Source organism: Furipterus horrens, unplaced genomic scaffold (assembly GCF_987537825.1).
Source record: "Furipterus horrens unplaced genomic scaffold, mFurHor1.1.pri manual_scaffold_5, whole genome shotgun sequence".
In the NCBI taxonomy this organism is placed as follows: domain Eukaryota; kingdom Metazoa; phylum Chordata; class Mammalia; order Chiroptera; family Furipteridae; genus Furipterus; species Furipterus horrens.
The window spans coordinates 79,956,050-79,968,835 of NW_028327175.1; the positions used below are offsets into that span (position 1 = coordinate 79,956,050).

Genomic DNA, 12,786 nt, shown 5'->3' on the forward strand with positions numbered 1-12,786 from the left:
TGCAGTTTACCCAGAATTCAGCAACAGAGAGAGTTGGATGACACACATCATCCACACAACCTCTCATGCTCCATTCAGAAGCACAACCACTGTAGGGTTATGTACAATATTACATAAGCTCAGGCTAATATTGTGGCACAATATTTGAGGTCAGAAAAAGGTATTTTCTACTTCTGGGCTGTAATATGGGGAGGGAAAACTTCTGTATCCTTATACTAAGTGCAGTCCTTCCTCTTTTAAATAAATAAAATAAACACAAAGAGGGGCAAAAGTGTAGCAGAAAATGAAATAAAAAGATAAAAATAGTTGCCTTAATAAGAAAGAAAATGAAATGACTTAAAATACACAGAATGAAGACATTCTACTTGGTGACATGACCGAAATATGGATCAGCCTCTCAGTTATCTACAAAGGAACTAGGGGAAACTAGGAAATATTAAACTAGGGATGTTTAGATTTCTCTATGAATCAAGAGGATAATTGAAAATTTGGTTTTCATACAAGTCCTGTTGTCATTCACACAAAGATAACTTTTTAAAATAGTGTAATGTTATATTCTGAGAGAAAAAACATTAAGAATTTCTTTTAATTGGCTATAAGGGATTGCCATAAGCAGTATAATCTCTATAAAAGTCAATATTTTATAACGTTTAGTTAGTTGATGACCATTATTTTTTCTTTAAGCAATGCTAAGCAGTTTTTTATTATAATCTAAAATTTTTTCAATATATAAAATCTACTCTACAATGAAATAAGGTATATTTGTAAAATTCTTTTTTAAGGCCAACATTTAGTATACTATTAACAATGACTGATAATCATAGAAAACAATAAAACATTTTCTCTGCAATCTATAGGCACCTTCTCATATATTATCTCATGGGATGCACAGGACAGTTCCCCTGAATAGAAGTGGTAAGTCTTATATCACAGACAGTAAACTCAGGTTTATGAGATTTTGTGACCTGATCATTTCATAATATGATTAAGTACAGGTTCTGACTCTGTTGTTGTTCTTAGTCCATGTCTCAGTCAACAATACCAGGGTGATGAGCTAAGACCAGGTGGTCCAGAAATAAGTTTCCTTTTATTTTAAGAAAGTTTAATAACATTAACTGGTTTGTCAACCAAAAATAAAATAAAATAAAATAAAAACTTCTTTTTCCTATTGGAAGAAATACACATAGAAAATAATCCTGCTAGAATCATTAAATAGTAACCTGACAAAATAAATACATATACCTAAAAAACAAACTCATTACTAACTAGAAAGTACCTTGATAGGAAATATAACAGTCAATGCAGAAATACAAAGCACAGGGCAAAACTGCAACTTTATATTATGTAACAGTTTTTTTTTTTCATGAACTCAACTTACTTTCTGTTTTCCTGCTGTTAATCAACTTATTTTCCAATTCTTCCAGCATACTATGCTCAATTCTGAAGTCACTTTTTTGGTTGTAGAAATGATTGTGTTTATCTTTTTCTATGTTAATAACTCTTTAGGAAAAGAAACAAATGGTATAAATATGACATACATATTTTTAATTATTTATAATATAAAGACACTCATAATAATCAGCACTTTATATTTGGATTCATTCATCTAAGGAGTCAAAACACATTGACTTGGAAAATAAGGCTAAGGAGTCAAAACAGTAGAAGAGAGTTAAGTTCAACTAAAATCACAAGTAATTTGAATTATTTAAATTATAAAATGTTAATTTAAGGAAATGCAGTCATAGACTTGCTTTGAAAATACATAGGCCTTTGAATATTGATTCCAACTCAATCTCATTGTGGCCAGCAAATGGCTGCCACTGCTGACGGCTGCTTCCATTGCAAGATATTGTTAACTTTATAACTTGAACCAAAACATTTAGCCTTTCCTGGTATGAATCTCCTAATCATTAAAATGTGAATAATAACAGCTCTCCACTACCCAGAAGGGTTGTGATTAACACTATATGAGATAATATGCACAAGGGATCTTTATACAGGAAAAATGAACTATGGAAATGCAAGTTATTAATATTATTAATTAAAACTAAAACTTTAAGAGGCCAACAAGACAGAAATTTTAGTATATTTAATAAGGGATATTGTCACAGCTTCTTTGATTTAGTCTACCTACCAGTAAGAAGGTCTAATGTTAGTTTGAATCCTGGTGTAAAACAAACAAGCACTGTACTTTTTTGTTTGGACAAAAAAATTTATTTTCTCGACGCCTGTTGTTTCTCTCCTAGAAGGTGGAAATTAATATGAATACTCCACTAATCCTGGATTTAAGGAGTGGTGGAGTAGCTCTGACCATTGACTTAATTTCATACAACCAGAGGGACAACTATCTAAGGTAGAGTACCCAACCTTTTTCACTTCAGCACACAAAGAGAAAAATTTGATATTTACAAGGTATACTTAGGAAAACAGATGAGATTGCTCCAGGTCCTACCTGGCTGAGCCAAAGACTGAGGGGATCATAACTTAGCACTTGTGTTTCAGAGAGGAAACAATGGATAGAACAGAGATGTCATATAGACTTCAGCCTGCAAGTCAACTCTAATGGATTGACGGTGGCTACTGAGTCCTGTACTGAGGTCTGTAAAGCCCATCTAGGCTCTGATTTGGGGGCGGGGAAAATAACTATGATCTACCATTGACAGAGGTTATGCTATGACAGTACGTTAACTTCAGCCATTCCTGGATTAGAATATATTAATATATAAAGACAGTCAAAAGATAATAATGGAGACAAATTGCCAAAAATATGAAAAGATGCTCAACCTCACTCACAATAGAAGAAATTTTTTAAAGTATACCATAGTAACACTGTACACTTATTAGACTGGTAAAAAAAATCACAAGTTTAAGTAATATTTTCTAATGATAAAACTGTGAGAAAATATCATAAATTATCTATGGAAGACAATTTGACAATATATCATATGCATATTCATATTCCTTTGACTCAGCATTTCTACTTCTAGGAGTATTTCCTAAAGATACATTCATACAAATGCAAAATGATGTGGACCTATGTGAATACTGCAGTTAATTGCAGCATTGTTTGTTATAATAAAAGATTGAATATAACCTAAATGTCCACCACTAAGGGGCAGGTTAAATTGTATCACATTCATACACTGGGATACAATGCAGTGGTCCTGTGTTCCATGTACTGATAAGGAAAGATCTCTAAGACACACTCTTCTTATAACAGAGAGTTTAAATGGAAATGTTAGTCATACCCAAAAGTAGAAAATGCTACCCTGACTCCTCTTGTATGCACTCAAATGATACTATATTCCTCATTTCACTCTGATTCAACAATTTTACCTCTTTTTCCTCTATTGGTTCATCATTCTTTCTCTCTCTTTTTTTAAGTATTCTAAATTAAATCCACTACATTATGTAATTTCACCCCAATATACTTCAGTGTGCATCTCTAGAGATTATAGACAATTGGCTTACATCACTGTAATGCCATTATCGTGTCTGACATGATCAACAATTCCTTGGTATCTAAGATATACTCTTAAGTTAAAAAAAAAAAAAAAAGCAAGATCCAAAACAGATATTACCATTTCTATAAAAAAGACACAATATAAATATGTATTTTTATTTTCTTAAATGCACAGATTTCAAAATATCTATGGTATGATACACAATAAACTAAAAATAGTGGTTGTCTGACGGGAGGGGATGTGGGTGGCTGGGGTCACAGGTGAAAGAGACCTTTCACTGTGTACTCTTTGTCATGTATTGATTCTTAAACCATGTGAATGTATCGAATATTACCTACTCTGCAAATAAAACAGAATTATACTACAAATTGTTTTTTTCTTGGTATGCAATGAGAAGTGATGAATAGAAATATTCTTCTAATGGATTTTTCTAATATTCTCCCAGTGAGTTTTTTCCAAAACCTTGTAACAGATGGAGAAAGCCTAATGAGAGCTGTAAAACTAACACATAATGGTAGACAAGGTATCAATACTGGCATAATCTACTGGTTTACTATATATATGGACATTAACCACTTTGCAGATTACCTGTCTAGAGAGAGATATAAACCAAAACCCCTAACCTGGAGTCCAATTCTATGTAAAGTAGTACATTTTGGAAATTAAAGAAAAAACTTGTATGTTCTCAAATTCTGAGTATTAAAAAGTACTATATAAGTATTATATAAATGCAGTTGAGAATTCAATCTCCCAAAACTATAGTATAACTTTTCAAATTTCAAACAGTATACCTTTTTATTGGTAGAATTTCTAAACAGACAATTGCCACTAATTCTGGTCCAGAGATCATTTTTCACAAGTTCCCTTTTTCTCTGGGTTCCTCAGCAAATTGATACCGTATGACTTCAAAGCAATGTTTTGATGAAATTTTCAACTATAGAGTAGGGTTAAGTGCTCTGAGTTCTAATTCTTATATAATTCCTCATGATATACATCATATCATGGTGCTGCTGGCACCATTGAACATTCAATACATATCCCTAGATATTTTTTTAAAGAATACATATACACTAAGAATTAAAAGTTCTCAATTGGCCTAGTCATAATGTGCCAGATGGATCTGAAAGGGACAGAGAGAATCAAGGGAGGGAGACTAAATAAGACATTCCAAAAATATAACTTGAAGGTACAGACTTTCATTAAAATTATTCACTCACTCAAAAATATTTACCAAGAGCTTATCTTGCTAAGTGAAAATGTGTTCAATCTATTATTTGATATATGTGGTCTAAAGAAATAACTACATTTTTCCCCCTTGAAATACACTGGGGTTCAGAATGATAAAAACAAATAAAATTTAAATAACTCTACTTAAAATTAACTTTATATTAAGTAGTCTATTATAATTTGTCTATTTCACACTTCCCATCTTGCTCTTGTTTTATATTTGGAAGGCTAGTGACCAGAATTTTGTAACAATGTGAGAGACTAGATAGGGTGGAACAGAATTAACTCTATACATTGTTCATAATAAAAGGCTAGTAATGTTATTTGAAGATGATGTTCTTATACTTACTGATTTTTTAATTTTTCCGCTGTGTGTAAGAATTCTACTTTCTTAGTCCGATTAACTTTCTGTTTCCAGTTTTGAAGCTGAAAAGGACGAATTCCACCTGAAGTACCAAAACAGCCATCATTCTGCATAAGAAATAAAAATAAGTTTATCTCCAATAATAAAAATGATAAAAGATGGAGGTGGGATTTTTTTTCACAGATGAAATCTCAATAGAGTTTCTCATGGGATAATTTTACCCATTAATTCATTGGTGTCTATTGTAAATAATGTTACAATGAACATGAGGTGAACATATCTTTTCAAGTTAATGTTTTCATTTCCTTTGCATAAAAACCCAGAAGTGGAATTAGTAGATCATATAGTTCTATTTTTATTTTTTTTGAGGAACCTCTGTACTCTTTTTCATAGTGGCCACACCAATTTACATTCCCACCAGCAGTGCAGTTTCTTTTTCTCCACATCTTTGCCAATGCTTGTTACTTCTTATCTCTTTGATAATAACCATTCCAACAATAGTGAGGTAATGTTTCATTCTGGTTTTGATTTGCATTTCCCTGATGATTAGTGATGTTGAATAACTTTTCATGTATCTGTTAGCCATCTGTATGTCTTTGGAAAAATATCAATTTGGTTCCTCTGCCCATTTTTTAATTGTATTGTTTTTCTGCTATTGAACTGTGTGAGTTCTATATATATATATATAATTAACCCCCTATAAAATATGTGATTTGCAAACATTTTCTCCCATTCAGTAAGTTGTCTTTTTATTTTGTTGATGGTTTCCTTTGCTATTTAGAAGCTTTTTAGTTTGATATAGCGTACTTTATTTTGAGAGAGTAATTTTGCAGGACATATAATTCTTGGTTGACGGTTCTTTTCTTTCAGCATTTTGACTGGCATTCCACTACCTTCTGGAGGCCAACATTTCTGATAAGAAATCAGTCATTAATCTTATTGAGAATCCCTCATATGTGTTGAGTTGCTTTCAAGATTTTCTTTTTTTGTCTTTCTACAGTTTGATTATGATGTGTCTACATATGGATTTCCTTGAGTTTATTCTATTTGGATTATATATAAATAATTTCATCAAATTTGGGAAGTTTTCATCCATTACTTCTTCAAATATTCTTCCTCTTCCCCCTTTCTCCTTTCTTTCCTTCTGGGACTCTCATTATTCATGATGCTTGATGGTGTCTCACAGGTCTCTGAGGCTCTGTTCATTTTTCCTCATTCTTCTTCTTCTTTTTTTTTTCATTACTCAGTCTGGATAATCTGAATTAACCTATCTTCAAGTTTACCGATTCTTCTGCCAGCTTAAATCTACTATTAAGTCTCTCTAGTGAATTTTTCATTTGAGTTATTGTTTTTTAATTCCAAAATTGCTATTTAACTCCTTTGTTATAATATTTCTCTCTTTATATATTTCCTATTTAGTGAGACATCATTCTCACACTTTTAGTTCTTCGTATATGGTTTCCTTTATTTTTTAAACATATTTAAAATAGCTGACTTAAAAGTCTTCGTCTGTTATGTCCAACATGTAGTCTTCCTTAGGGAAGTGAACTTTACTTCCTCAAAAAAAAATCCTCCTGTGTGTGGACCATACTTTTTTGCTTCTTTGCATACCTCATTTTTTTTTTTTTTTTTTTTTTTGGTTAAATACTGGACATATTAAATAACAATGTGGCAATGAGATTTTCTCCCACAAAGGTTTATTATTGCTGCTGTTTGCTTAGTCAACTTCCTGAACTAATTCAATAAAGTCTGCTTTCTTTGTCTCTGTGGCACTGAAATCTCTCCTGGATCAGCTTAGTTGTCAGCTAATGATTGTCTGGTCAGAGGTTTTCTTAGATATCTTGAACAAGTTAAGTCTCCCAGACTTTGCTGAAGTGATCTATGTGCATGCCTTCAACATTTGGGCAAGCACTTTACACCTCTACCTTAGCTTTCACTTCCTTTCTGCAAAGAGTCTCAAGGTCAGCCAAAGGTAAAATTTTAGGTCTTTCAGGTCTTCTCTAGTGTATCAGTTTCCTGTTGCTGCTATAATCAACTTATCACAAATTTGGTGGCTTAAACAACATAAATTTACTTTTTTACAGTTCTGGAGGTCAAGAGTAAAATTAAGATGTCAGAAGGACTGTATTCTTTTTGGAGATTTCAGGGAAGAACCCACTTTCTTACCTTTTTTTCATCTTTTAGAGGACATCTGCATTCCTTGGCTCCTGTTCCCTCTCTCAAATCACTTCATTCTCTTGTTTCTATCATCACATCTCCTTCCACTAGCTCTGATCTTCCTGCCTCCCTCTCATAAGAACCTTTGTGAATACAATGGCCCACCAAGATAATCCAGGATAATTTTCCCATCTCAAAATTCTTTTTTTTTCTTTTTTTTCAAAATTCTTAATTTAATCACATCTGTAAAGTCCCTTTTATCATGTAAGGTCAAATATTCACGGGTGCTAGATATTAGAATGTGACTGTCTTAGGTAGAGGGTGGTATGCATTCTTTAGTCTACGACACTTGAACATGGTTATGTGTGATCTTCTAGAGGAAATCTGCTTTTACGTAACATTTAAAGTCAGAGAAGGAATGTAGTTACTACTGAAGAACTACTCCAGGCAGCCAAGTGCCATAAAATATAGGCCATCACAGGGAGGTCACTAGAAACAAACAAACAAACAACAACAACAAAACGGAAAACACAGCCCTATCCTGGTATAAAACTAGGACATATACTAGTTTGATACTATTTTATTAGAGATATTTCAAAAAAAGTCACAATTCAATAGCTAAAATGACTAAGTGGGAAATGGCATTTGAGAAGAGGATAAACAGATTTGTATTCTTCAGTCTTGAAAGGCAATGGCTGAGAATTATAAATAAATAGTACACAAATATTAAAGCACATAGATACGGTACATTATTTTGTTTCATAATAGGTAAGAATTTTATGGGATTCCACAACCAATGGAGGTTGTAGGATAATATACAATTTAAAATATTTCTAAAACTTCAAAGATAATTACTCCAAAATAATTTAACGGTACTGTTATGCACTAAATTATGTCACCCCCCACCCTCAATTTGTATGTTGAAGCCTTAACTTCCTTTGTGACTATAGATGGAGATAAGACCTTTAAGGAGGTAATTAAGGTTAAATGAAGGCAAAAGGATGAGGTCCTAATTCAACAGGACTGGTATCCTAATAAAAAGAGTTAGAGACAACACCAGATCTCTCTCTCCCCCCTCCCCCCCTCTGCATGTGCACAGAGAAAAGGCCATGTGAGGACAGAGCAAGAAGGTTGCTGTTCACAAACCAGGAAGAGCGGTCTCACCAGAAACCAACCCTGACAGCACCTTGATCTTGAATTTCCCAGGTTCCAAAACTGAAAAAACAAATTTCTGTTATTTAAGCCACCCAGTCTGTGGGCATTTTGTTATGGAAGCCCTAGAAGACTAAAACAGGAACTTCAGATATTTTAGCAGACATCTCTGATATCATGAGGTTGTCATCAGGTAAATTATCTTAAGAAAACATTAGTTGGTTTCACTGTTAAGAATTAATAGAAACGTTCATTCATTCATGTAATCATATGACAAATATTCAAGTTCAGTGTTAGGCTAAAGATTTTGAATGTATAGTTGTGTGTGTGGGAAGGAGTACGAAGATGGATAACATATTAATACATAGTTAAACTCAAAAATCACAATAGGGTACAGCAGAGATTCTAATTCCTTTTTTATAAAACCTAAACACCCTTGAGTTCTACCACATTACTGCTGCAACTGTCAACTATGAAGCTCTGCCTTCCATAAAGTGGTGAAAGGGAATAAAGCAGGGTGTCTCAACCTCGGGACTATTAATATTTAATATTTTGGACCATATAGCTTTTTGTTGTTCTTTGGCCTCTACCCACTAGATGCACACACAACCTCCCCCGTTCTCCCATAGTTGTGACAACCAAAAATCTCTCCCGACATTGCTAAATGTCAGGGACTGATACAACATTTGAAACAGTTCCATAGGTGATTTTGATCCAACCACTAGGAAGGCAAAACTCTGAGAATCACCACAGTGTAGTGATAAAAGTGTACATCAATAATAATAATAAGCAACTTGTGAAAACCACAAATCAGGAGGGAAAACATGGTTAAAAGAATTTAGGGAAGAAACTGCTTTGAACTAAAGTAAGCCAAATAGGTTTCATGAAGAAAGCCAGCAAGATGGATAAATCACTAGGGTCATACATTTAAAAAAATATTTTTAAAGCATTTAAAAACTACTTCACATAGAGGGAGTCAAGATGGAGGCATAGGTAAACACGGCTTGCCTCCTCACACAATCACATCAAAATTACAACTAAACTACAAAAAACCATCACTCAGACTTGTCATTATCTAGTTGAAAGGAAGTCCGACAACTAAAAAAACCTCATCCATCCAGATTGGTAGGAGACTGGAGATGCAGAACGGGCTGGTCCCCCACTCACAAGCAGTGGATAATAATTCGGGAAGGGTACCTCGGGAGCGAGGGATACGAGCCCCACACCAGACCCCAACCCAGGATTCCAGGGCTAGAAAGATAAGCCCCCATAACTTCTGGCTCTAAAAAACAGCAGGGTTTGAATTGGTAAAAGGAACTACTGGAGTCCCAAGTGGTGACTCTTAAAGGGTTTGGCACATGAACTTACTCAGACTTATTCCCTCTAAGCTGCAACACCGGGAAAGCAGTTTGAAAGGCACTAGTGGCATATGGGGAGGAACTGAATTGTCTGGCATCAAGGCGAGAACTGGGGGACAGATTTCTCCCAGACAGAAAGGTAGGCAGAAGCCACTGTTCCTTTTCTGAGCTCTCCCCTGACAGAGCCACAGAGCTGACAGGTGGGAAGCATATCTGAGAGTCCATCAACCCGGCTCACAGTTTGCTCTGCCCTGGGGAAACCCTGAGGCTCTGACTCACCCAACTTATGGGCCCACACATGCTGTTGACTGTGGCCTTTCCATATGAATGGCTGGTCTCGGCTCAGGCTTCAAATCTTCCTGAATCTTTTAAAATAACCAACAACCAGCCTCAGTGAGCCCCAAGCCCCTGTACTCCAGCTATGAGATCCCAGGCCCGGAACTAGCAGCAGTCAATTTTGGATCAGAGTTTGGCTTCACCTGGGAACCTCCAAGCCCAACACAAGTAGCAGTCAACTGCAGATCACTTTATAGGTCAGGCTGGGTGGCCCTGGGTGAATCACAGGTGAGGGCTGACTCTGACCTATACCACTGGGAAACCCCAGAACTTGTGCACCAGTGGACAGCTACAGACTGTATCGGAACAGCACCGCCCTGTCCCTGCACAGCTGATCCTCCACATAGAATGGAGGTTGGTGGTCAGTGGTCATAGCAAGTCCTTGTAGCTGATTGGCTTGGGTAAATTCCTCCCAGTGACCAGCCAACAGCAATCAAGGCTCAACTACAAGAGGAGGCTGTACTCAGCCCATATGAAGGGCACACCTCAAGTACCCAGCCTGGGTAATAGGGGAGGCTGTGCCACTGGACCCTACAGGACACCTACTACATTAGGCCACGATACCAAGTCAGGGAGTCACAGCAGCTCTACCTAATACATAGAAACAAATACATGGAGGCTGCCAAAATGAGGTGGCAAGGAAACATGGCCTAAATGAAAGAACAGATCAAAACTCTAGAAAAAGAACTAAACAAAATGGAGATGAGCAATTTATCAGATGCACAATTCAAAACACTGGTTTTAAGGATGCTCAAGAAACTTAGTGCGGACCTTAACATCATAAAAAAGACCCAGGCAGAAACAAAGGATACACTAATTGAAATAAAAGACAATTTACAGGGAATCAATGGTAGAATGGATAAAGCTGAGAATCAGAGCAATGATATGGAACATAAGGAAACAAAAAACAACCAACCAGAACAAGAAGAAGAAAAAAGAATCCAAAAAACAAGGAGAGTGTAAGGAGCCTCTGGGACAACTTCAAGCATTCCAACATCAGCATCATAGGAGTACCAGAAGGAGGAAAGAGCAAGAAATTGGAAATCTATTTGAAAAAATAATGAAAGAAAACTTCCCTAATTTGGTGAAGAAAATAGACATTCAAGTCCAGGATGCACAGAGTCCCAAACAAGATGGATGTAAAGAGGCCCACTCCAAGACACATCATAATTAAAATGCAAAAGGTTAAAGATAAAGAGAAAATCTTAAAAGCAGCAATATAAAAGCAGCTAGTTACCTACAGGGGAGTTCCCATAAGACTCAGCTGATTTCTTAAAAGAAACTGTGCAGACTAGAAGGGATTGGCGAGAAATATTCAAAGTCATGAAAAGTGGGGACCTACAGCCAAGACTACTCTACCCTGCAAATCTATACTTTAGAATCAAAGAGTAGATAAAGAGCTTCCCAGACAAGAAAAAAACTAAAGGAGTTCTTCATCACCAAACCATTATTATATAAAATGCTAAAGAGAAAGATGATCAAAATTATGAACAAAATAATGGCAATTAACATGTACCTATCAACAACTGAATGTAAAAAACAAACTAATCAAACAAGAAGAGAGACAGAATCACGGATAGAAAGGGCATTTTGATAGTGCCACATGGGAGGGGGACTTGGGGAAATGGGTGAAAATGTGAGGGAATTAAGAAGTAGAAATTTGTAGTTATAGAACAGCCATGGGAATATAAAGTATAGCACTGGAAATGGAGGAGCCAAAGAAATTATATGCATGACCCATGGACATGAACAAAGTGGCAGGGATTGCCTGAGGGAGTGAGGGGTGCTACATGGAGGGACGAAGAGGGAAAAATTGGGACAACTGTAATAGCATAATCAAATAAAATATAATTAAAATAAATAAAATATTTCACATATTATGTATTTTTATATTTTTTCCTGAGTCCTTTCAGCTAGAGTTAGAATAGTAAAGAGAATTATGGAAGATGTGTGAGAAGTTTTGCCTAAGGTGGAATTTATTTAATTTATTTAAATAAAGACATTGCATTTCCTTAGAGGAAGAAAAGAATGGAACCTGTCCTCAGCTCACAACAGCCTTCCTTCAGATCTGGACTAATACACAAATATTTAGTGAGCACCAACTATGTTCCAGGACTAAACATGCAGAGTTCTTGGTGCTGGGAATACAATAGTGAGTAAAGCTTCCAAAAGCTCTGCCCTCATAGTTTACATTCCCAAGGGTGGGTGGTAGATGGAGAAAGAAAATAAAAAGTAGCTATAAAATAAGTAATACATCATGGTATTAAGTACTATATGAAAAAGAAAACCAAGAAAAAGGACAAGTTGGGCAGGGTAAGGGGATTCTGTTTGGGGAGGTCATGGAAAGAATCAGTGAGCTGGTGGCATTTGAACAAAGATATCTGAAGGCAGTGATAATGCTAACCACAGGGAAGAGCATTCTGAGCAGAGGGAGTATCAATTGCAAAGCTCCTGAGGTAGGAGAGTGCTTGGCATCTCTGAAGGACCACCAGATTGGCTGCAGCTGACTCAGAGCAGGGGCCTGGAGATGAGATGACAGGAAGATGATGGGGCAACTCATAAGCCCTGAAAGGATGCCGGCTTTTATTGAGATCAAGAACTTCTTGGAGGCTTCTGAGCAGTAGTGTCGTTACTGGACTGAATCACCCTGGCTGTTGAGAATACTTTAGGAAGGTAAGAGTGGAAAAATAGTAACCGATTAGGAAAGTATTTCAGCCAGGGAGAAATG

At 35.8% G+C, this 12,786-nt stretch overlaps 1 protein-coding gene across 2 annotated transcripts in view; it reads right to left on the minus strand.

Annotated features, from left to right (window-relative positions):
* Positions 1-12,786, minus strand: part of CCDC112 (coiled-coil domain containing 112) — a 34,669-nt gene that overhangs the window by 20,962 nt on the left and 921 nt on the right. For both annotated transcript variants that reach the window (XM_090279028.1, XM_090279027.1), the window contains exons 2-3: positions 5,041-5,162; positions 1,379-1,500 (exon numbers count right to left, since the gene is read on the minus strand). In XM_090279028.1, the coding sequence (XP_090135154.1) occupies positions 1,379-1,500; positions 5,041-5,162 (244 nt within the window). The remainder of the gene's footprint in view (positions 1-1,378; positions 1,501-5,040; positions 5,163-12,786) is intronic.